General features: G+C 40.6%; 1 protein-coding gene across 5 annotated transcripts in view; it reads left to right on the top strand.

Moving 5' to 3' along the window:
• FHOD3 (formin homology 2 domain containing 3) overlaps nucleotides 1-24,421 on the top strand; it is a 489,898-nt gene that overhangs the window by 365,244 nt on the left and 100,233 nt on the right. For 3 of the 5 annotated variants that reach the window (XM_061170499.1, XM_061170497.1, XM_061170500.1), the window contains 3 exons: nucleotides 10,876-11,010; nucleotides 15,347-15,397; nucleotides 21,114-21,328. In XM_061170499.1, the coding sequence (XP_061026482.1) occupies nucleotides 10,876-11,010; nucleotides 15,347-15,397; nucleotides 21,114-21,328 (401 nt within the window). The remainder of the gene's footprint in view (nucleotides 1-10,875; nucleotides 11,011-15,346; nucleotides 15,398-21,113; nucleotides 21,329-24,421) is intronic. The other 2 variants (XM_061170498.1, XM_061170501.1) reach the window with 1 other exon arrangement.

Here is a 24,421-nt window from a genome sequence, read left to right as displayed (position 1 = left end):
TTTATTTCACCTTCATTTTTAAAAAAATTTATTTATTTATTTATTTATTTATTTGGTTGCACTGGGTCTTAGTTGTGGCAGGCGGGCTCCTTAGTTGCAGCATGCATGTGAGATCTAGTTCCCTGACCAGGGATCGAACCTGGGTCCCCTGCATTGGGAGCACAGAGTCTTATCCACTGCGCCACCAGGGAAGTCCCTCACCTTCATTTTTGAAAGATATTTTTGCTGGGTAGAGAATTATAGATTGACAGGGTTTTTTTCTTTTAGTGATTTAAAGATGTTGCTCTACTTTCTTCTATCTTACATTGTTTCTGACAATAAACATTCTGTAATTTTTTTTGTACCTCTGCATGCAATGTGTCTTTTTTCCTCTGGCGGATAAAGAGATTCTCTCTTTATCATTGGTTTTAAAATTTTGATTTTGATATGCCTCCATATAGTTTTCTTCATGTTTCTTGTGCTTGAGGCTTGTTCAGATTCTTGGGTCTATGGGTTATAGTTTTTATCAAAATGGGAAAATTTTCAGTGCTTATTTCTTCAAATTTTGGGGGTACTTTTCACCTCTCCTTTCTTTTGATGACTTCAATTGCATATATATTGAGCAACTTGAAGTTTTACCAAAGTTTATGGGTGCTCTATTGATTTTTTCCAGTCTTTTTTCGCAATGTGTTTCATTTTGAATAGTTTCCATTTCTATGCCTTCAAGTTCACAATTTTTTTTTCTCAAGCATCAATCACCTTTACCACTGAATTCTTTTTTTAAATTGAAGTGTAATTGACATACATTATATTAGTTTCAGGTGTACAACATAATGATTCAACATTTGTGTACATTGCAAAAGGATCACACCATAAGTCTAGTTATGATCTGTCAACATACAAAGTTACCATTGTTTTCTCTTGTGATGAGAACTTTTAAGATTTACTCTCTTAACAACTTTCAAATATGAACTACAGCATTATTGACTATAGTTACATTCCTATGACTTATTTATTTTATATCTGGAAGTTTGTACCTCTTAATACCTTTCACCTATTTTGTCTAACTCCTAACACCCCCTTCTCTGGCAACCACCAATATGTTTTCTGTATCTATGAGTTTGTTTTGTTTGTTCATTTGTTCTGTTTTTTTAAGATTCCACATATGAATGAAATTATGTGATATTTGTCTTTCTCTGTCTGACTTATTTCACAAGGTCCTTCTGTGTTATCACAAATGTCAAGATTTTATTCTTTTTTATGCCTGAATAATATTCCATTGTGTATATATACCACATCTTTATCCATTCATCCATCAGTGGACATTTAGGTTTCCACATCTTGACTATTGTAAATAATGATATAATGAATATAGGGATTCATATATCTTTTCAAATTAGTGTTTTTGTTTTCTTTGGACAAATACCCAGAAGTGGAATTTTGGGGTCATATGGTAGTTCTGTTTTTAATTTTTTGAGGAACCTCCATACTGTTTTCCATAATGGCTGCACCAATTTATATTCCTACCAACAGTGAACAAGGGTTCCCTTTTCTCCACATCCTTGCCAACACTTGTTATTTCTTGTCCTTTTGATAATAGCCATTCTGCCAGGTGTGAGGTGATATCTCACTGATGATTAGTGACATTGAGCATCTTTTCATGTGCCTCTTGGCCATCTTTATACCTTCTTTGGAAAAATGTCTATTCAGATCATCTGAACTGGGCTCTTTTTTATACCTTTCATGTCTTAACATGTTCATAGTTTCTTTAACTTCTTGAATCTATGGACTATAGTCATAATAGCTTTTAATGTTCTAGTCACCTAGTTCTATCATCTGTGTCATTTCTGGATTGTTTTCAATTGGCAGATTTTATTTCTTCCTTATGGGTTGTATTTTCTTCCTTGTTTTCCTGCCTGGTCATTTCTTAATGGATGCCACATCTTGTAAATTATGTTTTTTTTTTGGATTCCTATAAATATTCTTGAGCTTTGTTCTATGATGTGATTCATTCAGAAAGTTTGATCCTTGGACTTCCCTGGTGGTCCAGTGGTTAAGAATCCATGCTTCCAATGCAGGGGGTGCGGGTTCGATCCCTGGTCGGGGAACTAGGATCCCACATGCCGTACAGTGTGGCCAAAAAAAAATAAAAAATAAAATAAAATAAAAGTTTGATCCTTGCAGGCCTCATGTTTTTAGCTTTAGGCAGGACCAGAGCTATGTTTAGTCCAATAGTTTACTTCTTACAACTTTAACTGATGCCCCCTGACCCTTTGGCTTCTGCTTCTCCCAACTACATATTCTCTCCCTGCTTTCCAGTTCAAAGTCCTGGACGCACGACTATGATTAGCTTGACCTTCTATACCAGAAGCCTCATACACCACTAGACAGCTTGCCTTTGGATGAGCTACCTTTGGGGCAGGAACCCACTCTGTATTCACTTAGCTGTTGCCAGGGGCACAGGGTCCTATGCAAAAAACATTATCTCAGCAGGTCTTCATCATGTGTCTTCCCTTAGAGAATGGGCTGGGGATGTAGACACATATAGACTAACATATACAGATTACTCTGACTTGATACATCCTCATTATTCAGTATCGAATTGATTCATCAGGTGACTAGTCATGTAGCTCTTCTAAGTGCCAGGATGCAGAGATGAATGAGAAAATAGGATCTGGCCCAGAAACTTAGACTGCAAGAGGAAATATAATAACATATATGGAAATGATGAAGGCCAAATTTAGGGTAGTGGTCATTTTTAGGAAAGAAATGAAAAAAAAAATATTTAAGCTGAGACATGTACTGTGGCAAGTACTGCAGGAATGGTACTTTACTAAGTACCCGTGGTGTGGGGACGGAAGGAATATAGGCAATATGGGGGCTCTGGCCTGATAGGCCTGTTTAAAAGCTCAGCTCTGCTACATCCTAAATTTAACTTCGCTGTGCCTCAATTTCCTCATCTATAAAGGAGAATAATAATAGAACTTAGTGCAAGAAGTTGTAGGGATTAAAAGAGCCATTTTGTGTAAAATAATTGGCACACTGTATTGTCTCCATAAATGTTAACTATTATTATCAACCATATTTCAGTGCAATCGAGTTCCTGTTCCAGACGTCCCAGCAAGGGAGGCTTGAACCAGATGGGATTTCTGGGGCAGTTCCTGGAGACTTTTACGGCCAAGATTAAATACTGCAATTCCTCTCACTCAGAGTATATCATCCACTCCCTTGCAAAATCTCTCTGGCCTCTGGCCACCTGCATTCTTATGTGGCTTCATTTGGTTGCAGCTGCCTTGGGTGTAACTTAGATGACTTCAACTTTCCAGGTGCATTCCGGGTGGCACGCAGTCCTGATGATGGACCCAGCTTGTAGCCATGATGGGAAGGTTCAGATCAAACCCACAGCCCAGTCTGGCCCCTGAGGCTGGCAACCTCAGGCTGGAACTCCCCTGCACCTGTAGAGTTTAGACTCCCAACATAAAGTGATGTCTGTTCAGTGTCTACTGTGACCCAAACGCTGTTCTAAGCAAACTCATGGGTACACTCTCATGTAAACCTAATAGTACTTCATGAGTTGGGAGTATTTTTATCTCCATTTTACAAACATGTAAAGTGAGGCTCAGAGAGGTAAAATGACTGGTCATACTCAGGTTTTCTCAATCCAAAGCCTTGTGCTTATTCCTTTACACCCTAGCTTGTCCCCAGACTGGCCAAGATTAAACAATGCAGCAACTTCCAATCACTACAGGCATTTTCCTGAAAGATTGAATATGAAAGATAAAAATCTGTTAAAGATGCCTTTATAAAGAGAAAAATTCACCATACTAGCTTGAATTTTGGTGTTTGGGTATTTTTTTTTTTTTTTTAGCAATGATTTGGGATATTCCCTTTGTATGGTTTGAGTGCATTCCAGCATTGGTATTATAGGTAAGCTTATTTCCAGAAACAGGATTTATAGGGCCAGGGTTTATACTCTTACATGTTTGGCTTATCTAGGTAAAGGGAGATCTAGGGAAATTTAATTTATTAATATTATATGTATAACTCTTTGTTCCCAGTATGACCAAAGTAGCTTATATGTTCATGAGGCCCTTTAATTGCCCTTTCCTGCTACAGGAATCTGTGTTAGGGCACCCAAGAGAATGGATCTTGAATTGTAGAAGGCATTGGCTGCATTTTAGGAAAAGAGGAACCAGTCTTCATTGCTTTGCATTAGCAGCTCACATCTCAGTTCTGAAAGGAAAGAGCCTCCACGTGTTGTTAACGCTGCCTGCCTGTGTGTTCACTGGTATACACTGGCCTCAGAGCCAACACGAGGTCTGCCTTTGCAGCGTCTCAGTGGACAGGGGATCATCTGCATTCCCCTTCCTTAGAGGCACCCGGGAAGGAATGACAGCATCCACTAGACAAGATTGAACACTTTTTACTTTCTCAAGTTCTAATACTATGCTAATTTTAAACAAGCTCCAGTATTCTCATTTGAAACAAGGAAATGATGCTAATGAATGATATAGAGAAGCTTCACTGTAACCTCATTAGTATAGCCACTAATGACCCATTATTAAGTTACCATGCATGAAGTTTTCTTGAAACAAGCTGATATATTTAGAAGAACAAATTAAAGTCAGAAGCATAAGGGGAAATGGCAAGGTCCTTATTTTGCTCCTCACCCAAGAGCTTCTCTCTCCTCCCTCTGAAAAGAGAACTCAAGAGATGAAGCTGCTGATTCTTACGAAGACCACCACACAGGGCAGGCTGGGAGCTGAGCTAGAATCAGATTCGCCTAAAATAATTGTCCTCTGTAGGGTATCTTATTTTTTGTTTTGTTTGTTTTTAAATTTTGTAATTGGACATAACTTTTAATGTTCAGCTAGCTTGGGGCTTCAAAGATATTTTATATTAACTATGAGCTATGTGTCTACCCAAGGACTTTTGCTTATTAAAGAGAAGTGGAATGAATTTTAAAAATGTATTCCAGGCTTACAGAAAATTACAGATAATTACAGAAATTATAGAGCAATAAAGAACATTACATATAAAATTGAAGACTTCATCTCTTTTCTTCTTCCCTGGAGATGACCACTACCCTGAATTTGGTGTTTACCATTTCCATATATGTTTTTATATTTTTCTAAATATCATGTATCCCTAAATAGTGTGTGGTTTTGCTCTGCATGTATTTAAACTTCATAAAAATGATAGCATGCTGTTCATGTTCTTCAAACTACTTGTCACTATCAATATATTGTGCTTTTGAGAATCATCCAAGTTAGTCCGTATCACTCTATTTCATTCATTTTCTGAAGTATAGAGTATTCCATTTGTAGATATTTATGCTGTTTCTAATTATTAACCATTAGCAGTACAAAATGGTATAATATATTGTATTCTTGTACATGTCTGTCATCTTTACACATGCAAAGGTTACTCTCTAGTATGAACCTGGAAGTGGAATTGCTGGGTTGCAGGATATGCACATCTTCAAATGTATTAAGTTTCTCCAAAATGATTTTATCAACTTAGACTCCCAGAAGCAATATATAGGAGTTCTTGTTGTCTTGTTCTGTGGCAATGCTTAGTGTCATCAGGCACTAATTTTTGTCGGTCCTCAACCTGAGAGGTGTGAAACAATATCTCACTATGGGTTTAGCTTACATTTCCTTTCCCTGATTTCTAGTGAAGATGAGTAGCATTCATATATTTATTGGCGATTTAATTTTCTTCTTCAGTGAAATGCCCATTATCTTTTGCTCATTTTTCCATTTCCCATTTTTCCACTGGGTAGTTTGTCTTTTTCATACTGATTTAGAGGGGTTCTCTTTGTATTGAGTTTACTAATACTTTGTGGTTTATAAGTGTTACAGTTAGCTTCTCCCAGGCTGTGGCTTTTCTTTATCCTTAGTCTTTCAATGTATACAAATTTCAAATTTTAACGTATGCATATGTATTAAATTTTCCCTTTTTGATTGCCCTTTTGGGTTTCTTGTCTAAAAAAATTCTTTCCTATCCTAATATCTAGAAGTTGTAAAGTTTTGCTTTTTACATTTTCACTTAAACTTCCTAGAATTTATTTTTGTGTCTGGTATGAGGAAGGGCTAACTGTATTTTGTCTTATATAGCTAATAGTTGTCTCAACACCATTTGTTAAATAGTTCATTTCCTTCCTGCTGATAAGTAATGACACATCTATCATGAATCAAGATTCCGTATGTGTATGAGCCTGTGTCATTCCATGTTCCTGTTCTTGCACCAAGACCACATTCACATTTGATCATTGTGGTTTTAGAATGGGCTTGATATACAGTGGGGCCAGTGATCCACTTTGTTCTTATTCAAAATTGTCTTGGTTATTCCTGGATCTCAGTTCCTCCATAAAAATTTTGGAGCCACCTTGTAACGTTCCATGGAAAATCCTTTTGGAATGTTGAATAAAATTGATTTGGAATTGTATTAGAATTGTATAAATTGAAAAAGAATTGGCATTGGCATCTCGACTGTACTGGATCTTTCTATATGTGAATGTGATATAGTTATTTATTTGGGTCTTTTAATAAAGTTTTATAAATGTCTTTCATATAATTAAGTAATTCATAGTTACCTTGTGGTTAACTTGGTAAATTGTTGCTGATATGTGAAAATACAATTGCTATTTGTACATTTTATATTGAGGAACCTTGCTAGACTCTTATTAATTCTAATAACTTGTAGGGGTTTTTTTGGATTCTCTAAAAAGATGATATTATCTGCAAATAATGACATTGTATTTCTTTCCCTTCCGTATGCTTTTATTTGTTTTACTTATCTTAGTGTACTGGCTAAGAATAACGTCAAATACAGGCAATTCTGGGGGGATCCTTGTATCACTTCTAATGTTAAACTGCTCTTAATGTTTCAGCATTAAGAATGGTGCTTACCATAGTTTAAAAAATTTTTTTTTACTGAATACCCATTGTCAGGTTTAGAAAGCTCTCTTCTATTCCTAAGAATAATGAATTTATTACATTCTTGCTTTTCAAATTGTTGAGTTGACCACTCATTATGCTTTAGAAGCATCCTAAAAATCTTGATATATAGTCTTTTCATTATAATACTCTTTGAATGTTTTCTAATTTTCTTCTTTGACCTGAGTTAATTAGAAAGGTTTTAAATTTTTCCAATTATATGGATTTTTCAGATGTATCTTCTTGTTATTTATTTTTAACTCAATTGCATTGTGGTTAGGAAGGTAGCCCACATGAAAACCAATTCTTGGTATTCATTCACGAGCTTGAACTTTGTCACAGGATTGACCGTCAGTTTTTGAGTAGTTCCTGTGTGTTTGAGAAGATTGCATTTTCTTTAATTTGGGGCACCAGGTTATATATGGTCATCTGCTAGGTTAAACTTATTAATCAAGTTAAACAAGTCTGTTACATTCATAACAATTTCTCTCAATCACTTTGTGAGTGGCACAGGAAACCCCTCCACTCTGATTGTGGATTAGATTTGGCTGTATATAACAGAAAAATAAATAGGTAACAGTATCTTAAATAAGGTAGAAGTTACACAAGCTAGTCTGGACTTTGTTTATATGAAAGATGAATAAAATTCTATCTATGCCTACGGGTCCAAGGTGCTATAGTAGCTGCCTAGTGAGCCGAGAATATAGGTGTTACTGAACTTAGGTCTGGCTGCTCTCTGCTCAAAAGTCAATACTCAAGATTCAAGTGCTTTAGCAAAGGAAACCATAAACAAGATGAAAAGACAACCCTCAGAATGGGAGAAAATATTTGCAAATGAAGCAACCGACAAGGGATTAATTTCCAAAATACACAAACAGCTCATGTAGCTCAATATCAAAAAAACAAACAACCCAATCAAAAACATGGGTGGAAGACCTAAATAGACATTTTTCCAAAGAAGAGATACAGATGGCCAACAAACACATGAAAAGATGCTCAACGTCACTGATCGTTAGAGAAATGCAAATCACAACTACAATGAGGTATCACCTCACACCAGTCAGAATGGCCATCATCAAAAAATCTATAAACAATAAATGCTGGAGAGGGTGTGGAGAAAAGGGAACCCTCTTCCACTGTTGGTGGGAATGTACATTGATACAGCCACTATGGAGAACAGTATGGAGGTTCCTTAAAAACCTAAAAATAGAACTACCATGTGACCCAACAATCCCACTCCTGGGCATATACCTGGAGAAAACCATAATTCAAAAAGATACATGTACCCCAATGTTCATTGCAGCACTCTTTTTTTTTTTTTTTTTAATTAGGGAGGAGTTTTACTATTTTTATTTATTTATTTTATTTTTGGCTGTGTTGGGTCTTCGTTTCTGTGCGAGGGCTTCCTCTAGTTGTGGCAAGTGGGGACCACTCTTCATCGCGGTGCGCGGGCCTCTCACTATCGCGGCCTCTCTTGTTGCGGAGCACAGGCTCCAGACGCACAGGCTCAGTAATTGTGGCTCACGGGCCTAGTTGCTCCGCGGCATGTGGGATCTTCCCAGACCAGGGCTCGAACCCGCGTCCCCTGCATTAGCAGGCAGACTCCCAACCACTGCGCCACCAGGGAAGCCCCGTTGCAGCACTCTTTACAATAGCCAGGACATGGAAACAAGCTAAATGCCCATCAGTAGAAGAGTGGATAAAGTAGATGTGGTACATATATACAATGCAATAGTACTCAGCCATAAAAAGGAACGAAATTGTGCAATTTGCAGAAATGTGGATGGACCTAGAGCCTGTCATATAGAGTGAAGTAAGTCAGAAAGAGAAAAACAAATATCGTATAATATCACTTATGTGTAGAATCTAGAAAAATGATACAGATGAACTTATTTGCAAAGCAGAAACAGAGACACAAATGTAGAGAACAGATGTATGGATACCGGGTGGGGGGAGGGGGAAGGGGGAGGTGGGATGAATTGGGAGATTGGGATTGACATATGTACATTACTATGTATAAAATAGATAATTAATGAGAGCCTGCTATGTAGCACAGGGAACTCTACTCATTGCTCTGTGGTGACCTAAATGGGAAGGAAATCCAAAAAAGAGGGGATATATGTATACGTATAGCTGATTCACTTTGCTGTACAGCAGAAACTAACACAGCATTGTAAAGCAACTATACTCCAATAAAAATTAATTTTAAAAAGTAAAATTAAATTAAAATTAAAAAGAAAAGATTCAAGTGCTGGTAGAAACAGAAAGGTTGCTTTAATCAGAAAACCGGCATCCTGGGGAGAAGGTGGACTCGTGTCCCAAAACCAACTCCGAAGATTTTGCTCAGCCATGAACATTTTTAAAGGGAAAAAGGGGGAGTAATCTCAATTAATCATTGAGATGGGGGTCAGCTTCATTGCCATATCCCATTGCATGCAGGCTTGTCAACTCCTTGTAATCTTTCTTTAGATTCTATCTTGTTCTCACCCTTTGTTCATAGGATTACTGACAGGGAAGCTGGGGAAAAGATTTAGTCATCTGTTAATTACTTATTCTTCATTTTTACTTCTTTGATCTAAGGAAAGAACCAACAGGTTAAGCAAGGTATTGTGTGATCAAAAGGTTTAAAACGTATGCTTGGGCCGGAGATGAGTAGGGCATGGGGGCACCTGGTTTAAGGTTAGTTACAATATAGCTTTGCTAAAGTGACAAGACAAAAGGAGCTCTCTCCTGCAGAGAGCTCTTTCCTGCCAAAAGCTGCTTACATAGGATTTGGTTACTCCCTCCCTGTAGCTACTGGGGATGGTGGTTTCTTCCCTCTACTTCTCCTCCCACCTCTGATTGATATCCAGAGGTGACTCACCTTTTCTAGGGAGAGCAGCTGTGTGACTTACAGCAGAATGTGTGTGATGCAAGAGTCACATCTTTCTCCTGGGGGGACCTTGTGTTCCCCACCAGGCAGGTATATTTTCATCAAATTCAAGTAGGCTATTACCCAAGCTATATATTAGAAATATTTGTGTCTTAGTTTAGAAGTTTTTTTTTTTCCCCTCAATAAATGAAGGGCCAATTGTCTGTAACAGATTATGTTTATTATTCCCCAGGGGTCCAACAGACTCTTCTTCCCAGCTAACCCTCTTCTTTATTTTCCATGAAGTTATCTAATTTTGCCTTCTCCTACCCATTCTCCTGACTTAACATTTCCTGTGATTCTTCACTGAGGCCGTCACACAGCTGACCTTCCCCGTCACAGCATCTTCAGTGAACAGTCCAGATTATTTGTGTGGTATTACCAGAGTCAAGTGCCGTCCTCTGAATAAGCTGCATGTTCATGGATGCTTCTTGACATGGAATGAAATTTCCTTAATTGCATTCAGATTTCAGACCATTGCTGTCTCTTTCTCCTTATCTGTCATCCCAACATCTTGTTTTAAGATGACATAACTATTTTGGGAGGTATATTGAGAAACTGGTGTATGGCAAAATATTTTTAGTACATGTAAAATAGAAAACAGTTTTAGATTGAATGTTGATTCCAGCTCATCAAAGTCTTATCATAGACCAGTTTTAAAATGTGTGTGTGTGTGTGTGTGTGTGTGTGTGTGTGTGTGTGTATGGAGAGAGAGAATATGTATATATATTTTAAGTATATTCCTGGAATACTTGTCGATAATAATAGCACTCATTATTGATGACTGCTTGTATGCCAAGCATGTTGCTTGTTATTTTATATGCATTATCCCTTTTCTGTCCTCTGAGCACATGAAGCAGGTTATTTACCTCCATTTACAGATGAAGATCTTGAAACAGAAGACCTGAGACACTCAGTAATTTTCCCCATGTATTACCCAGGTACTAGCAGACCCTCAGTTCTAACCAAGGACGGACTGATTCCTGCATTAGTACTTTTAATCACTGGACAAGCCAATCAAACATTAACTCATTGTATCTTTAGGTCATCACTGAGTGGTCTTCTCACGTCATCCTTTAGGCAGCACCAAGAGTCCTTGGCGGCAGAGAGAGAGAGGCGGCGACAGGAGAGAGAAGAAAGGTTGCAGAGAATAGAACGGGAGGAAAGAAACAAATTCAGGTAAGACGGATTTTAAGATTTTTTAAAGAATGAACTGAAAGTTAAATCACATGCCTTCACCATTGCATATGGTTAATACTGGTGTTAAAGGGTTAGGAATTAATATGCTTGCTTCCTATGCTGTCTCTGTTTTCAGGGAAGAGCAAGATGATGCCTGAAACAGGCTCCGTCTGGTTTGTTATGGCCTGTCTTCCTTTAACCTATGGCAGGAAGCACAGCCAGCCAGCCAAATACAATTAAGGACTTGTGTGTTCCTGGGTCCTTCGTTATCTAAAATGGTTTTATCCAGGCCTTCCTGAAGGCAGAGAACCTAATCGTCTTAATTAGCCATTTCCCCCTGAAGCTACTCATGTTTCATCCATATTCTATTGGACGCCTAAAAGAAAATGCTTTTCCCACTTTCTGGTTTGTTTCCTACTCCCAGTAGCGATATTTCATATCTTTTAAGCAATAATTTTTCCTTCTATGGGGGAGAAAGAGGCATTGTGCTGATTACTCCCAGCCCCTTGTCCCCCTGATCTCTTTGGTCTCTATCCAGCTCCAAGGATGTGTTCTTTGGTGCGGCCTACTCCAGCTTCCATGTCTTGGCCTGTCTGCCCCGCTGAGTCCAGCGTCACTCCTTTTCTCCTTCAGCCAGATCAGCTGTCCCCATTGCCCCCATCCTCCTGGTCAACCTCCTAACACTCCCTTCGCCTGGGTTCAAGCTGGGCAGTGCTTTATAAAACGCCAGACACTTTTCTTACACATTTCATTCCTTCTACTATTCTTTTATCCCCTTTATCTTTCCCCTACTTCCCTCTTGCCTTCCCCATCTCCTTCCTTCCCCCTCCTTCATCTTCCCATTCACCTCTCCCATAGCTTCCACACTCTTTCTTTTTTTTTATTTCTCTCCCATCTCCACTTCCTTTTTCCTCAGTTCACTTTTTTGGGAAAAGTATTCCGATCGATTACTCCCAGTGAAATCTACAAAGAATGTAAAGCATTGTCAATGAGGATTTACAAGCTCAATAATGTTTTTTTTCCAGCAGCCAGGAAGAGTATGTATAATTGTAGAAATGACCAAAACATTAGCAGAGTTGTGAACTTGCCTTGACCGTAACTCATGAAAAGAAGTATCCCAAGTCTGTGGGTGAAACACTAACCCTGACTTTTGTAAGATGGGGCTAATGGGCTGCATGAAGTAAACCAACATCATTCTCATACCATAATTGTGTGGTATACCTTGAGCTGTCAGATTTCTACCAAATGATATATGGAAAGACCAGACCTGTATGCACCATTTCTCATGAGGTAGCTCTGGAAGTTGTCACTTTTGGAAAGACCAATTTGTAAAACCACTGGAACAGGTTAAATGCTTCCTGATTCAGTGCCTTCTGAGAGATTCACATATTTCACCACCAAATAGCAGCAGAGAATCTAACTGAAACACATGGAAGATTCAGAGATTAGCTTACGCATCTAAAGATTGATTGAAAACCTCTTAAAACAGGGTACCAGTTCTGGGAAAGATGGAATCAGCACACTCCCTCCTGTCTCTTCTACCACATCACTCAGTGCAACCATAAATCATGGACAGATTTAAAGCATGGAGCTCTGAGAACTCTGAACTGTAAAAGGGAGCAGGTGAATTGGGGATGGAGACTAGCGTTGAATTGGGGATGGAGACTAACATTCAAAGCTCCACCAAACCAGTGAGAGTTTACCATTTTTTCCCTCCAATATCACATGGCATGTACTCACCAGCACTCCAAAACTCAGAATCACATACCAAGTGTGAACTGAAAGAGCTCTAAAAGAAGGCCTCTTTTTCTGGACTGGGGAGCTGCAAAAGGAATTCCTGAGGGTCAGAGAGTTGAGCAGTCTCCTGTTTTTTCTTATTTTTTTCTTCTCTCCTACCCCAGCCTCCAAGCAATATTGTTACAGAAGCACAGTGATGGCAGCAGTGTCCAGGCAGGCGCCTAAGACTCTGAGGGAGGGAACCCTTCCTGTGATCAGAAGAGCATGACTGCAAGAGCACTTTTCTTCCTCTCTGTGTCCTCCTGCTGCATTGCCCTGTATGCAGATAGAATTACTGAAAGTCTGCAGCAGAGCAGGGAAAATAAAGCCCAAGCTTTCTGGCTAGAGGACCAGGAAGGGAGACCCAGGGAATCCAGAAAATGATGGGAAAGTCACAAAGAGTAGAGAGATCAAGAGAGCAATCCTGAGATCATCTCTAGTTTTGTACACATGTGGCTCAGGACCTAAACAGCATACCACAGGCTTTGAGAACTAAGTACAGAGTGGAACACACTCAGGTCCCAGACTGGCCACTGGGTGGTGCATATAAGGGCCTGATATGAATAGCACTAAAAATATTTGAAAACTGAGCTAATATTGGAACCAATATCAGAAGGCAGTCAGAACTTGCCGGCTGAGCTTGACTTAGTTGATTGCCTGCTAAAAGAAACCATCAAGATTCTTCATAGAATTTAAATAAGACCCAGAGTCTCATTACAAAATACTTAAAATGTACAGAATGCAATCCAAAACAACTTGTCATAGAAAAACAGGAAAAATCTTAAAGGAAAAGAGAATCAAAATATGCTAACCACAAATGGACATAGATGTTGTCATTATCAAAGACTTTAAAGCAGTTGTTATAAACATGTTCTAAGATATAAAGACAAATACTCTGGAAACAAATGAAAAGTCTCTGCAGAGAAATAGAAGATATAAAGAAGAACCAAATGGAAAAACTTGTAGAACTGAAAAATACAATAAGCAAAATAAAAAATTCATTGAATGCTTTCAGCAGCAGAATAGAAATGAGAGAAGAAAGAGTCAGTGAATTTGATGTTAAAACAACAGAAAGTCTCCAATCTGAAAGACAAAACAAAATATTGAAAAAAATGAACAGTGCCTCATGGACCTGTGAAACAATACATCTAGTATTTATATCTTTGAAGTCCCAGAAGAATAGGACAAGAGTGCATTGTAATATATATTCAGCACACATGTTGGCAGAGTGAGAATTAGACCCGGGCAACCTATCTTCAGAGATCACGTTCATAGCTATTCACTATTTCCTCTTGGTCATAAAAGGATCTCACTCGTCATTTAAGAGCATAGAGAGACCCTGGCAAAATAATCCTTGTCCAGAAAGGAATGCTTATCATCAGTAAAGACCTCAGAGAACTATTAATTATGATGACTTCAGTTCCATTCTGAAAATCTGAGGATGTGAATGAAAAGAAATTCAAAGAAGGAAATAGGAAAAGCTTTATAGAGTAGTCCCTGGGATTACCCAAATGGCTGATCCTTTATCAGCCACTTCATTGATTTAAGTTAGTCATGATCCTTGTGCTTTTTTCTTTGCAAAGCATTCTTATCTGTTGTTATTTTTGTCAATTATGATCTTAAGTTTCCTGGGTTACGGGAAATATTATTTCTAGTGTGGTAAGTGATGAGAATGGATGTTTATAAATGATAACAAATTTGTGTCTTTGTTGCTTTTTCTCCCCCTCCTAACCTGCTTTAGTTGCTCTGACTTACTACCCCTTTATATCCAGTTATCAGTGCACAGAGGGGTGGAGTACTTAAGCTACCTTGTGAGGTAGAAAACTGTGATGTCAGAATTCTCCAGGAAAACAAATGGTTAACTGAGAAGTGACTGACCACACAGTCTTAAACTTAGATTCAAGTTGGAACCTCACCAGTAGGAACAGAAAAACAAACATTAAAATTAGACCAATTTGGACATCTTGTGGATAAAGACAAGAGAGAATGCACAAAGCAAGAGCTTCCAGTGATCCCTGCTTAGAAACCGAGAATGTGAGGGATGCAGAGAAAGAATCCTGGGCCCTGGAAGGAATGTGCAAACTGTAGAGTGCAACACAAAATGGCCAAGACACTTGGGCCCACTCAGATTTAATTCTTGAGATGAATGTTGGGGAGTTACCAGAGCTTGATTGTGTGTTAATCACTTCTGAAAGCTATTGCTTGCTTGTCATTGCCATATTTTATTTATGAATTGTTTTAACTTTTAAAAATGTTTTTATCTCCCCTCCCCTCATATACTTAGTCTTCTTTCTGAAGAATAATTAGCAAAGCCTCTGAGTGAATCCAGTAATCCCATGTTTTCATCCCTGTGATTTTATAGAAAACTCATGATATTTAGTCCTTTTAAAGTATAGCCTTTATATTTATTTTTTAAAAATTCAATGACAACCACTTTCCATTTCTGATATGATAGTGGGCTTTCATTATATACTCTGTTAATAATTTCTTGGCAATTTTATGAGCATCTAATTCTGTTCTTTTTCTTCCCCATTTTGTTTCTTCCGCGTATTTCCATTAGCCGAGAATATTTAGACAAAAGAGAAGAGCAAAGACAAGCAAGAGAAGAAAGGTTTGTATACCTCTTCTTTCCCATTGTAACCAAATGGCATGTGACTTTGCACTCAACCAAGCATGCAGAGGAGACTGTGTTAATTAAAATATAATAGCTTCACCTAAGACACCTAAGACGTTGGGTACCTGGCATTTTGCAGAATAGAGTGTCCTGGTTATCTCAATTTTCCAAGAAAGTACAGATTTATTATTTAGTGCCATCATGGTGTGAGATATGTGTCTGTTCCTCCAAAACTGTTCACCAAATAAGGATATTAGTTTGGCATATTGGCATATGGTATATATTTTAAATGCTTTGCACCACCGCTGCTGAGCCTGGGTTAGGTGTCCCTCCTGTGTGTTTCCAAGTCACTTGTTCAGCATTTCTTCAACAAATATTTGAGCACACACACTATGCCATGCACCGGCTGGGGTGCCACACCCTCCTGAGACTCCCCATGGAGGTGCCTGATCATTTGCCTGTCTTCCTACTGAACTGTACTCAGTTCCTGGATGGCAGGAACGATACCTGATTTTCCTTGGTGTCCCAGTGCCCACCACAGGGCTTGCACATAGCAGGCACTTAAGAAGGATGTATCGAATAAATGAGCAAAGGAACCAACAGCTTTAAAATATTTAAGCTGTAAACCATTTCAATGTTCATTTCAATAGCAACATACTTTGAATCCCATTAAACCATGCCAAGTTAATGTATTCAGTGTCTGGTAAACTTAGATAAGCACAGGAAATTGTTTTTGGAAGTAGACCAGCAAAAGGCAAGTTTACCCCCTAGCACTGTACAGCCTGCAGTTATTCCCTCCACCACCAGATGGGGTTACTGCATGGAGAGCTGAAAGGCTGAGTTCATGCCAGAGCCAGGCAGGAACCTAACAGTCTCTGAATTATGCCAATAAAAAGTGGAATTGTGCTAATTTTTTTTAGACACCATCAGCTAAATAGATCAGGACAGTCTGAGGCAGGGAAGAGTGGATACTGGCTGTGTTCAATTTAAAAATTAGATGCTTACGTCAGCCTCATAAACAAAACCATGGCGTTGCTTTAATTCCGGCATTCTGTTAGATTATTGCCATCCTGGTAATCAATTGTGGCCAGCAAGTTTAGAGTGAAAGATGCTGGCAAAGAAACAAAGAGACTTCTTTTTGTCTAATTAGTACCTGTTTTTGACATTGGGGGACATGACGTATACCCAGGTTTAAGAAATCAAATTTTATTTTTTAGATTCCCCACCAGATTCTGCACTTTTTTGAACTTTTGGACAACTTGACTGTCATGTTATGTCTGCACAGGCAAGTCCTCAAAGCTCCTGGAGAGATGACCAGGTGCTGTGTCAAGGTCTGAGCTGATTCAGACTGACCTCGAATTTTTCCCAAATCACTTAGGGCTACTACCTCTTTCCGAGTATTATTTACTGCTCTTTTCCCCAAAGTAGAGCATCACTTATACCTGGAAAATTCATGCAGAGGAGTTTTCCACTCCTCTTCTCTCCCTTCTTGTTCTGCTGTCCGTCCTCAGCCCCACACCACCCATCTACCTGGGCGTTCTTAGCTGGTGCAGGAGTGGGCTCTCCATGGCTCCACGGGGGATTCCTTCCTTACAGCCCACCTCTGTTTCCCGAGAGGTTTGGGGAAGCAGCCAAGCATTTTCCTTTGATTTGGACCAGCCACTGTTCCTGGTTAGTTGGATGCTTGAATTACCTGGTAAAGATGGAAGTGAGGGAGATATACTTTCATCCCTTGTTGGAAAGCAGTTGGGAGTTCCTGTTAAGCCAGGAAAAGATAAGATTTCCAAGTATAATGGAATTTGGAAATGGAAAACTAATGGAGATCAGAGGTGGAAAGAGACATGGAAGAGGACTCTTAACTGTTCATGTTTGTTTGGTCCCATGACTCTTACCCCTAATGCAAAGACTCAAAAAGACAGCAAGAGGCACAGCAGAGGGTTTTTGAGGTTCGTATCGTCGAGTTTAACGAGATAAATGTCATTTTGCTATTTTGAGGGGTAATGGATTTAATTTTTAATTTTAAAATTTCATTTCATGTCATCTCATTCCATAATTTCAGGCAAAGTGTTTTACTGATAATGGTGCAGACCCAGAGTAAGTTTCTGTTAGGTCTATTTCTAATTTTTTTAAGTATTATAAGAGAGGATCTCTCTGATATTGATTGACTTGACATTCATGAATAATCCTTTTTTAGGAGTGGTAAGGAATGAGATGCAGGCTGGGAACTATTGGAGTGGGGTGGGGGTCAGGGTGGAGAGTAGTCTGAGGGAGACAGCAGGACATGGAGAGGACGTACCTTATGGGAAACAGGTTCTGAGGACAGAGTGCAAGGGGGAAGTTGGGACTGGGCAAAGATTTGGGAAATTATGCATGAAAGTGATCATGAAGCAGTAAGAGAGGGTTCTGAGCACAGTCTGTGGACAGAGTAGAACTTAGAGGGAGCCAGGTTTTGATTTAATGTAAGGTAGAATTTCTGAGTAGTTGGGTGGCAGGACGAGTCATTAGTAAGTCGGTGTAGTTGAAAGTCAAGCAGGGTTTCTGTTGGACCCTGTGAAAAGAGATGATCATATGTTCCCTTGACGGCAGTACCACCCCTGCCACCTGCAACCCTGGTGGGTATTGAGCTCATGCCAAAGTTTGTTTCTGTACCTCCCCCTGAACTATGAGTGCCAAGAAAGTGGGGTTTTTCTTGTGTATTATTAAATCTCTAGCGCCTACTGCAGTTTTTAGCACATGACAGGCACGCAACAGAATATTTAATAAATAACGAAAAGACAAAGACATGGACAGAGGCAGGATAACGAGACTGTTTCAACAAGGGTAGCAAAGGTGAAAAAGTCTTTTTGGGGGGCTGTGGTCTGTGGATAGAAAATCCAGTGCTTTGTACCTGGGAGGCTACATCAGAGTCTGTGGGTTGGGGGTGGTGTTGCTAGGCAGCCAGAGATGTGACAGTCATCAAATGGGCTGGCGGGCTCCTAGATCAAGTACCACTTAGAGTCACTGTCTAAGGGAAGGTCGGGATGTAGGTCCAGCTTCCTCCCCAGGTTCTGTGGGAGATAGCTCTCCACGCCGGGTAGCCTGGCTTTCCCCGTGCACGCCCGTTTACCCTCACCACTCTGGCCCATCTCGGGGGAACACTGAAAGATTTAGTGGTTCTTGACACCTGGGCCTCCCCACCCCTGCCATTTTTTAAAGTTTTTAATTGTGGGAAAATACACATAACATAAAATTTGTTATTTTAACCATTTTTAAGTGTATAATTCAGTAGTGTTAAATACATTCACGTATTTGTGCAACCAGCCTCCAGAACTCTTTATCTGTAGAACTGAAAATTCCTACCCATTTAATAAGGCCCCGGGCCCCTTCCCCTGCCATTTTTGTTTACCATGTAAACATCCTCGGAATGATTCAGATTAAACACCTGACTCTCCCCCTGTCTCAAGGATCCTCAAGGATGACATCTGTGAGCCGAGGGGTGCACGGGAGTAGTCTTCGAGTCATATCTACCCAGAATCTGGATGAGCCACCCCTGGGATCCCCTGGAAAATGGGGTGAACCCTTTGGCTGCCAGTACATACCTGCTAGCTTGGCTGCCCACAGGGAGGGGAATGGAGAGGCCAGGTCCAGGGCCGGGCCAGCTGAATGGAGGTTAGTGATGGGTTGTCCTGCTGGCCTGAAGCCTTTTGTGCGAGGCTTTCTTACCTCTCTCCCTGGACCCTTCTGATTTTGTTAGGGCACTGTTTCCCTCCTCCAGGATTCCGATCTCCTGGACGTGTGCAGGCCCCTTGGTTTGCACTTTTTCCTTCCTGTCCCCCGTCCTGTCGCAGACGGCTTGGACTCCGTGTGGGGACACCAGTGCTCAGGAACTCCTCCTGGGCTCGCAGCGTTCCTGGCCTTCCGTTTGCCCCCAGACCTTTTAAAATATGGGCTCTGACTCTTGCCCTCAAGACCACTTTCTTCCACGTTTCCTGTCACTTCCACAGCCAGGTGGTTTTTCCTTGCTGGTCTGAATCAAGTTCAGAAATATCTTCCTTTTGGTCCCTCTCACGCTTTTCGAGAGGTGACATTGTTGGCAAGGAAAGTCCAGAGTTTCTAAAGCTTTCTTTCTGGGTCTAGCTTCACCCGGTAAGGGTGACACAGACGTTTGTAAATGCAGATCCGTCCCACGTCTTCTATCAGAGATTGACCATGAAATATACTCACTCCCCAAGAAAGTGCAATCAGGTGGCTCTGCCCCCTGGTGCCCTGGGCTGCAGGGAGACGTGCAGGTAGGCTACTGCTTGGCAGGTCCCTCACTGCACACTTCGCCTGCTTCCCGTCAGCCAACGAATGCACAGTGCCGAAGGAAAGAGCAAAGGATGGTAATCTTCGTGGTCTCAAAAATCCTATTATCTGCTTGTTGAAAACAGACCTACACACGTGAAAAGATGACTACATATGCCAGGCAGTAAATGTAAAATGCCATCTGAGTTGAATGGACTACATATCCGACATGAGTTCAGAGGCAAGGCCAGGATCACTTCCAGCTGTGGTGGTCAAGGCAGGCCTGCCGGAGGGAGACGCGCGTGCGAGCCTGTCCTGAAGGGCAGACTGACTGCCTTGGGACTGGCAGAGAGAAGGGGTGATGACTACAGACGTGGGGGGCCACGCCCCCCGAAGGATGGACGAAGAGACGTGTGCTTTTTAAATGCATTCTTTTGAAAGGTTTTACATGTGCACTCTGCCTTTCTTATCAGGCTGAAGTAAAAGTGCGGTATGCAGTATCTGGGGGTGGGGGCTTGCCCATTGGAAGAAACTGAAGCAGCGAACCTGGATGGATGTGAGGGAGGGTCTGGAATAAGCTGTTTCAAAGTTTCATGGTGGGTACGATAGTCAGAAACCTGCTACAGCTGAGTTCATAAATTTATTCCTGAACAAATAATGGTGGGTAAAATTAGCAGACATCTGGAAGAGGCACATATTTCAAAGTTATTTTGGTCTGATCTATAAAGCACACTATGAGGAAGATGATTGGTAGCTGGTCTTAATAAACAGTTACTGGGTTCTGCCTGCCTGAAATGCAAAACAGATGTATCTTTGTTCTTTTAAACTGACTTTGATGAATAAACTATATGTGACGTCAGGTCCAAGCTATTGGATGTCTGAGTCCTACTCAGAAATATTTTAGAATATAAAAAACTTTCCATGGTCGACACCGAGAGAACAAAGTGAATTCCAGCCACATTGCTGTTAGCATTGAAGCAGGTTCAGAAATCCAGAGAGGGCTTCGTCCAACAACCTTTTGGTATTTTGGGGCATTGTTCCTCTCTGCCGCACCAAGGCACCCTCGCATTTCACAGCTGCGAGCTCTGAGGGAGTGTGGTTTTCAGCTGTCACTGCTGGGCCTTTTTGATGGTCATTATTGCTGTTTTGCTTGTTGGTACAAATGTTTCCTAAAAGAGCAAAATAGGATTCTGCAGCAGTGATCTAGTATCTGGAGACTGTGATGCTGCCACTTCCCCCTGTTTGTTTGGTTATGAATGATGCAGGATTTTTAATCATTAGCATCTTGGCTTTGCTGGGAGTTTTTGGCAGACGGGCCCTCCAGCCAGCCCTGCGCTGTGCTCTGTGCATCAGGAAACCAGCCCGCTCTGCAGGTGTTTCATCCATAAACAAGCATCAGCCACGGGCTCCTCTTTCTTTTTACGGAAACCCTTTGGAATTTAACTTGCAGATACAAATACTTGGAGCAGTTGGCAGCTGAGGCGCATGAGAAGGAACTGAGAAGCCGGAGTGTGAGCCGGGGCAGAGCTGACCTCTCCTTGGACCTGACCTCACCGGCAGCCCCTGCCTCACCCACCCCCCTGAGCCGTTGCCCTTCATCTCTAGACTCGCAAGAGGCTCTCACGGTATCATCTTCCTCCCCAGGAACAGTTCAGCATCCCCAAGGTGAGTGCAGGGACAGTAGAGGGGAACTGATGAGTTAACATCAGACAGGCTTCTTCTGGGCAGCGGTAACCATTCCTACGTGCAAACTCATACTGAGAGGCAACTAATGGGAGGCTTCGGGCGTGACTGTGACCCGAGCTGTCCCTAATAACTAGGGGTCTGCAGAGCCACTTACTAAAGCAAAAGTATTTATTGTAAAGATTGCAAGGTATGATCATTGAAAAGGGAGAATGCCAAAAATCAGACTTACTTTGACATTTAATCCTAATTCACAGGGTAATAAGTTAGGATTAATTTATTACTCTGTAATTTGCATGTTATTTATCTATTGGATCTGCCCGATAAAGTGACCCCTTTTAAATGTTTCTCCCATAAGAATTATTGGTCTGGTTTAAGTTAAACTGATGGAGGATAAAATGAATCAAAGTGAGCAAGGAAATGTGGACCTCGTGAAAACAGAAGTTAAATATTGAAGAAGAAAAAAATAGAATATAGTAAAGATGATTGGCATATGCTGTGGGGTGGATGTAGATGCCTGTGTGCAGTCGGACAGGCTCTCCCTGGAGAAAGTCCCTCTCGTCTTAGCTTATCTGGAGAAAAACAATGATACTGTACGCTGCAGCCTTGGAGCATCAGCAGTTTTCCTGATGGCTCTGCGAATTGTGGGTCCGTTTTCTTTCACATTATCAGGGAGGATGGTTCTCGGCTACAGGCACCTAACACTGCGTGTTGACTAACCCTGCAGCCAGAACTGTTTGGTTTAATTGAGTGTTATGGCCTGCAGCCTGATGTAGACCTAGCCAACTGAAGACAACAGAGACACTAAACTTTTAACTCTATGAGGGTTGACTAAATATGGCGTAAAGTCTAATTTAAACAAGGCAGGACTCCATGACCTCAGCAGAACTGGATGTAATGGAATAGTCTTGTCTGTCCAATTCTTTGCTGGCTCGCTGAGCCTCAGGGCTCAATCTGCTTGAGCAGGCTGGTTCCACCCCAGCTTCCCATCACATCGAGTCACTCCTGGTCCCTGAGCCATGGAAGATTGTCCCGGGCAGATGGCTCAGTCGTAATGAGTAATGTCGGTCTTAAAATATTAAGACTCTGAGAATCAGGAAAACAGGCTGCTCTGTAACAGCAGTGTGCTTTCCCAACTCTGTCTGCTATCACTGCTCTGTCTAAATTGTGGTATTTCCAGAGGCAATATAAAAAATATTCCCCAGCAAAGCCGTGGTTCAGGACTTAATCTTGGGACTTTTAACTCTAAGAGTTGTATCTGCAGCACTTTACAGAATGGTTTTGTCCAAACTGTGAAGTACAGAATGGCCCCAAGCTGAGAAGGAATTGTCAGTATCTGTAAATATTGTTTGTCCTCAAGATTTTTAATCTGCTTGATGTTTGTGGCAAAAAGACAGTTCCTCAGACATTTTGTACAGTTATAGTCAAACTTGAGGCCATCCTATCCCACTAAAAAGACAATATTTTAAACTTCAGTAAGAACACAGGAAATACTTATTTTGTGTATACATAATATGCATTTGGGGAAAATAAAGTTATTTCAGTACGCTTTCAGAGAGATAAATAGCAAATGTCATTTTCCTTTACAGAGAGGGGATTAATAGAGACTAAGAAAATGTTTGATTGAAATCACACCATAAGTGGTATCTGCATCAGAAAAAGGAATACTGGGCTTCAATTTAGACATAATTACAAATTAATAAAATAGCATGGACGTTTGCTTTTTCCTTGGGGGGAGGGGGGAAGCAGTGGCTCTTGTAGAATCCAGAAGTGCTGTCCATCATATGTTAACTCATTATCCTCCAAATCAGTTGGAACCAGCAAAGTATTCTAACACCTTGTCCTAACACATAACTGAATTATACAACTGGAAATTCTAAGGGTAGAAGAAGGTATGCTGTAAGAGGATGCTGTCAAAGAGAACTGCTGAAGCTTCCTTCTGATTTGGAGCCTTTGCCCTTATGACAGAAGCCTTTCTTGGAAGCATTCTGCCAGCTCCCAATTAATAGTCTAAACTTTTCACCAGGTCCCATTTTCAAAGCTCAAAGTAATTTTTTGCTGATCCCTAATATTTAGAATACATTAACAGCTGAAGGAAGAATACAGAATATAATCACACATCCAGATGTTTGTCCTGCACCAAACACCTGGCACGTGGTCCAAACGTGCCGGGCATTGACTCGCTTTTTCACTCTTTATCCTTGTGGAGTCATATGCTAATAATTCATCTCACATTTCTGTAGTGCTCAGTGCCTTCCTTCCAAATGCTACTATTTAATACCTTGTGGTGCATCTCAGTAAGTAGGGGAAATGCTATTATCCGTGTTTTACTGAGGCTCAAATAGATGGAAGATGTGCTTCAGATCTTGTTGATGCCATGCTGAGAGTAAAACCACTGCTTTGACTTCCAACTGAGCCATTTATCAGGGCATCATGGTGCCATGACATTTGTGGTGGTGCTCCCCTGAACGCCACGCCATCCCCTTGCTGACCCTCTCCCCAGTATCTGTAAAAATTGTGATCTGCATTTCAGAATTATATCTATTAAAAAAAAAAAAAAGGGAAAGCAGGTATTTGTTCCTGAATTATATATACCTCAGGGTTAAAGGTCACTTTGTGAGTGCTTACTTGGATTCTGGAGAACTTTTGATAGCAGAAGATATGGAAACATTAAAGCTTTCTTTACCTTTTCTCTTACAAAATATATTTACAAAGAGGGGAGGGCTAATGGTAAAATACCTGTAGCATTATGTGCCATCTAGTGAGAGCTTTCAGCCAAAAACCTTCCCAGCTGTAACTTTTGTGTAAATTATGCCACTGCTCCCACCATCAAGTCAGCGTGTGCTTGAATTATTTTTCACCTGGCCGTCTTGTGGTTCACAGCAGGCGTTTGTCCCAGTGGTGCCTAAGCTTGGTGGTGATGGTCTGAATATTTTTCCTTTGTGTGAAACTATCAGGCCCAAGTGATGAACAAACATATACATGTGTTCTCATTTTCACTGTGCTCTAGTTAACCGAGACAATTAGCCCCCATTTTAGGTAAACATGGAAGGGCCTCGCTCTTCAACCATTGCT

This window comes from Eubalaena glacialis, chromosome 15 (genome assembly GCF_028564815.1).
Source record: "Eubalaena glacialis isolate mEubGla1 chromosome 15, mEubGla1.1.hap2.+ XY, whole genome shotgun sequence".
Taxonomy (NCBI): domain Eukaryota; kingdom Metazoa; phylum Chordata; class Mammalia; order Artiodactyla; family Balaenidae; genus Eubalaena; species Eubalaena glacialis.
The sequence above is the reverse complement of the archived record's forward strand: the minus strand, read 5'-3'. Positions and strand labels throughout refer to the sequence as shown.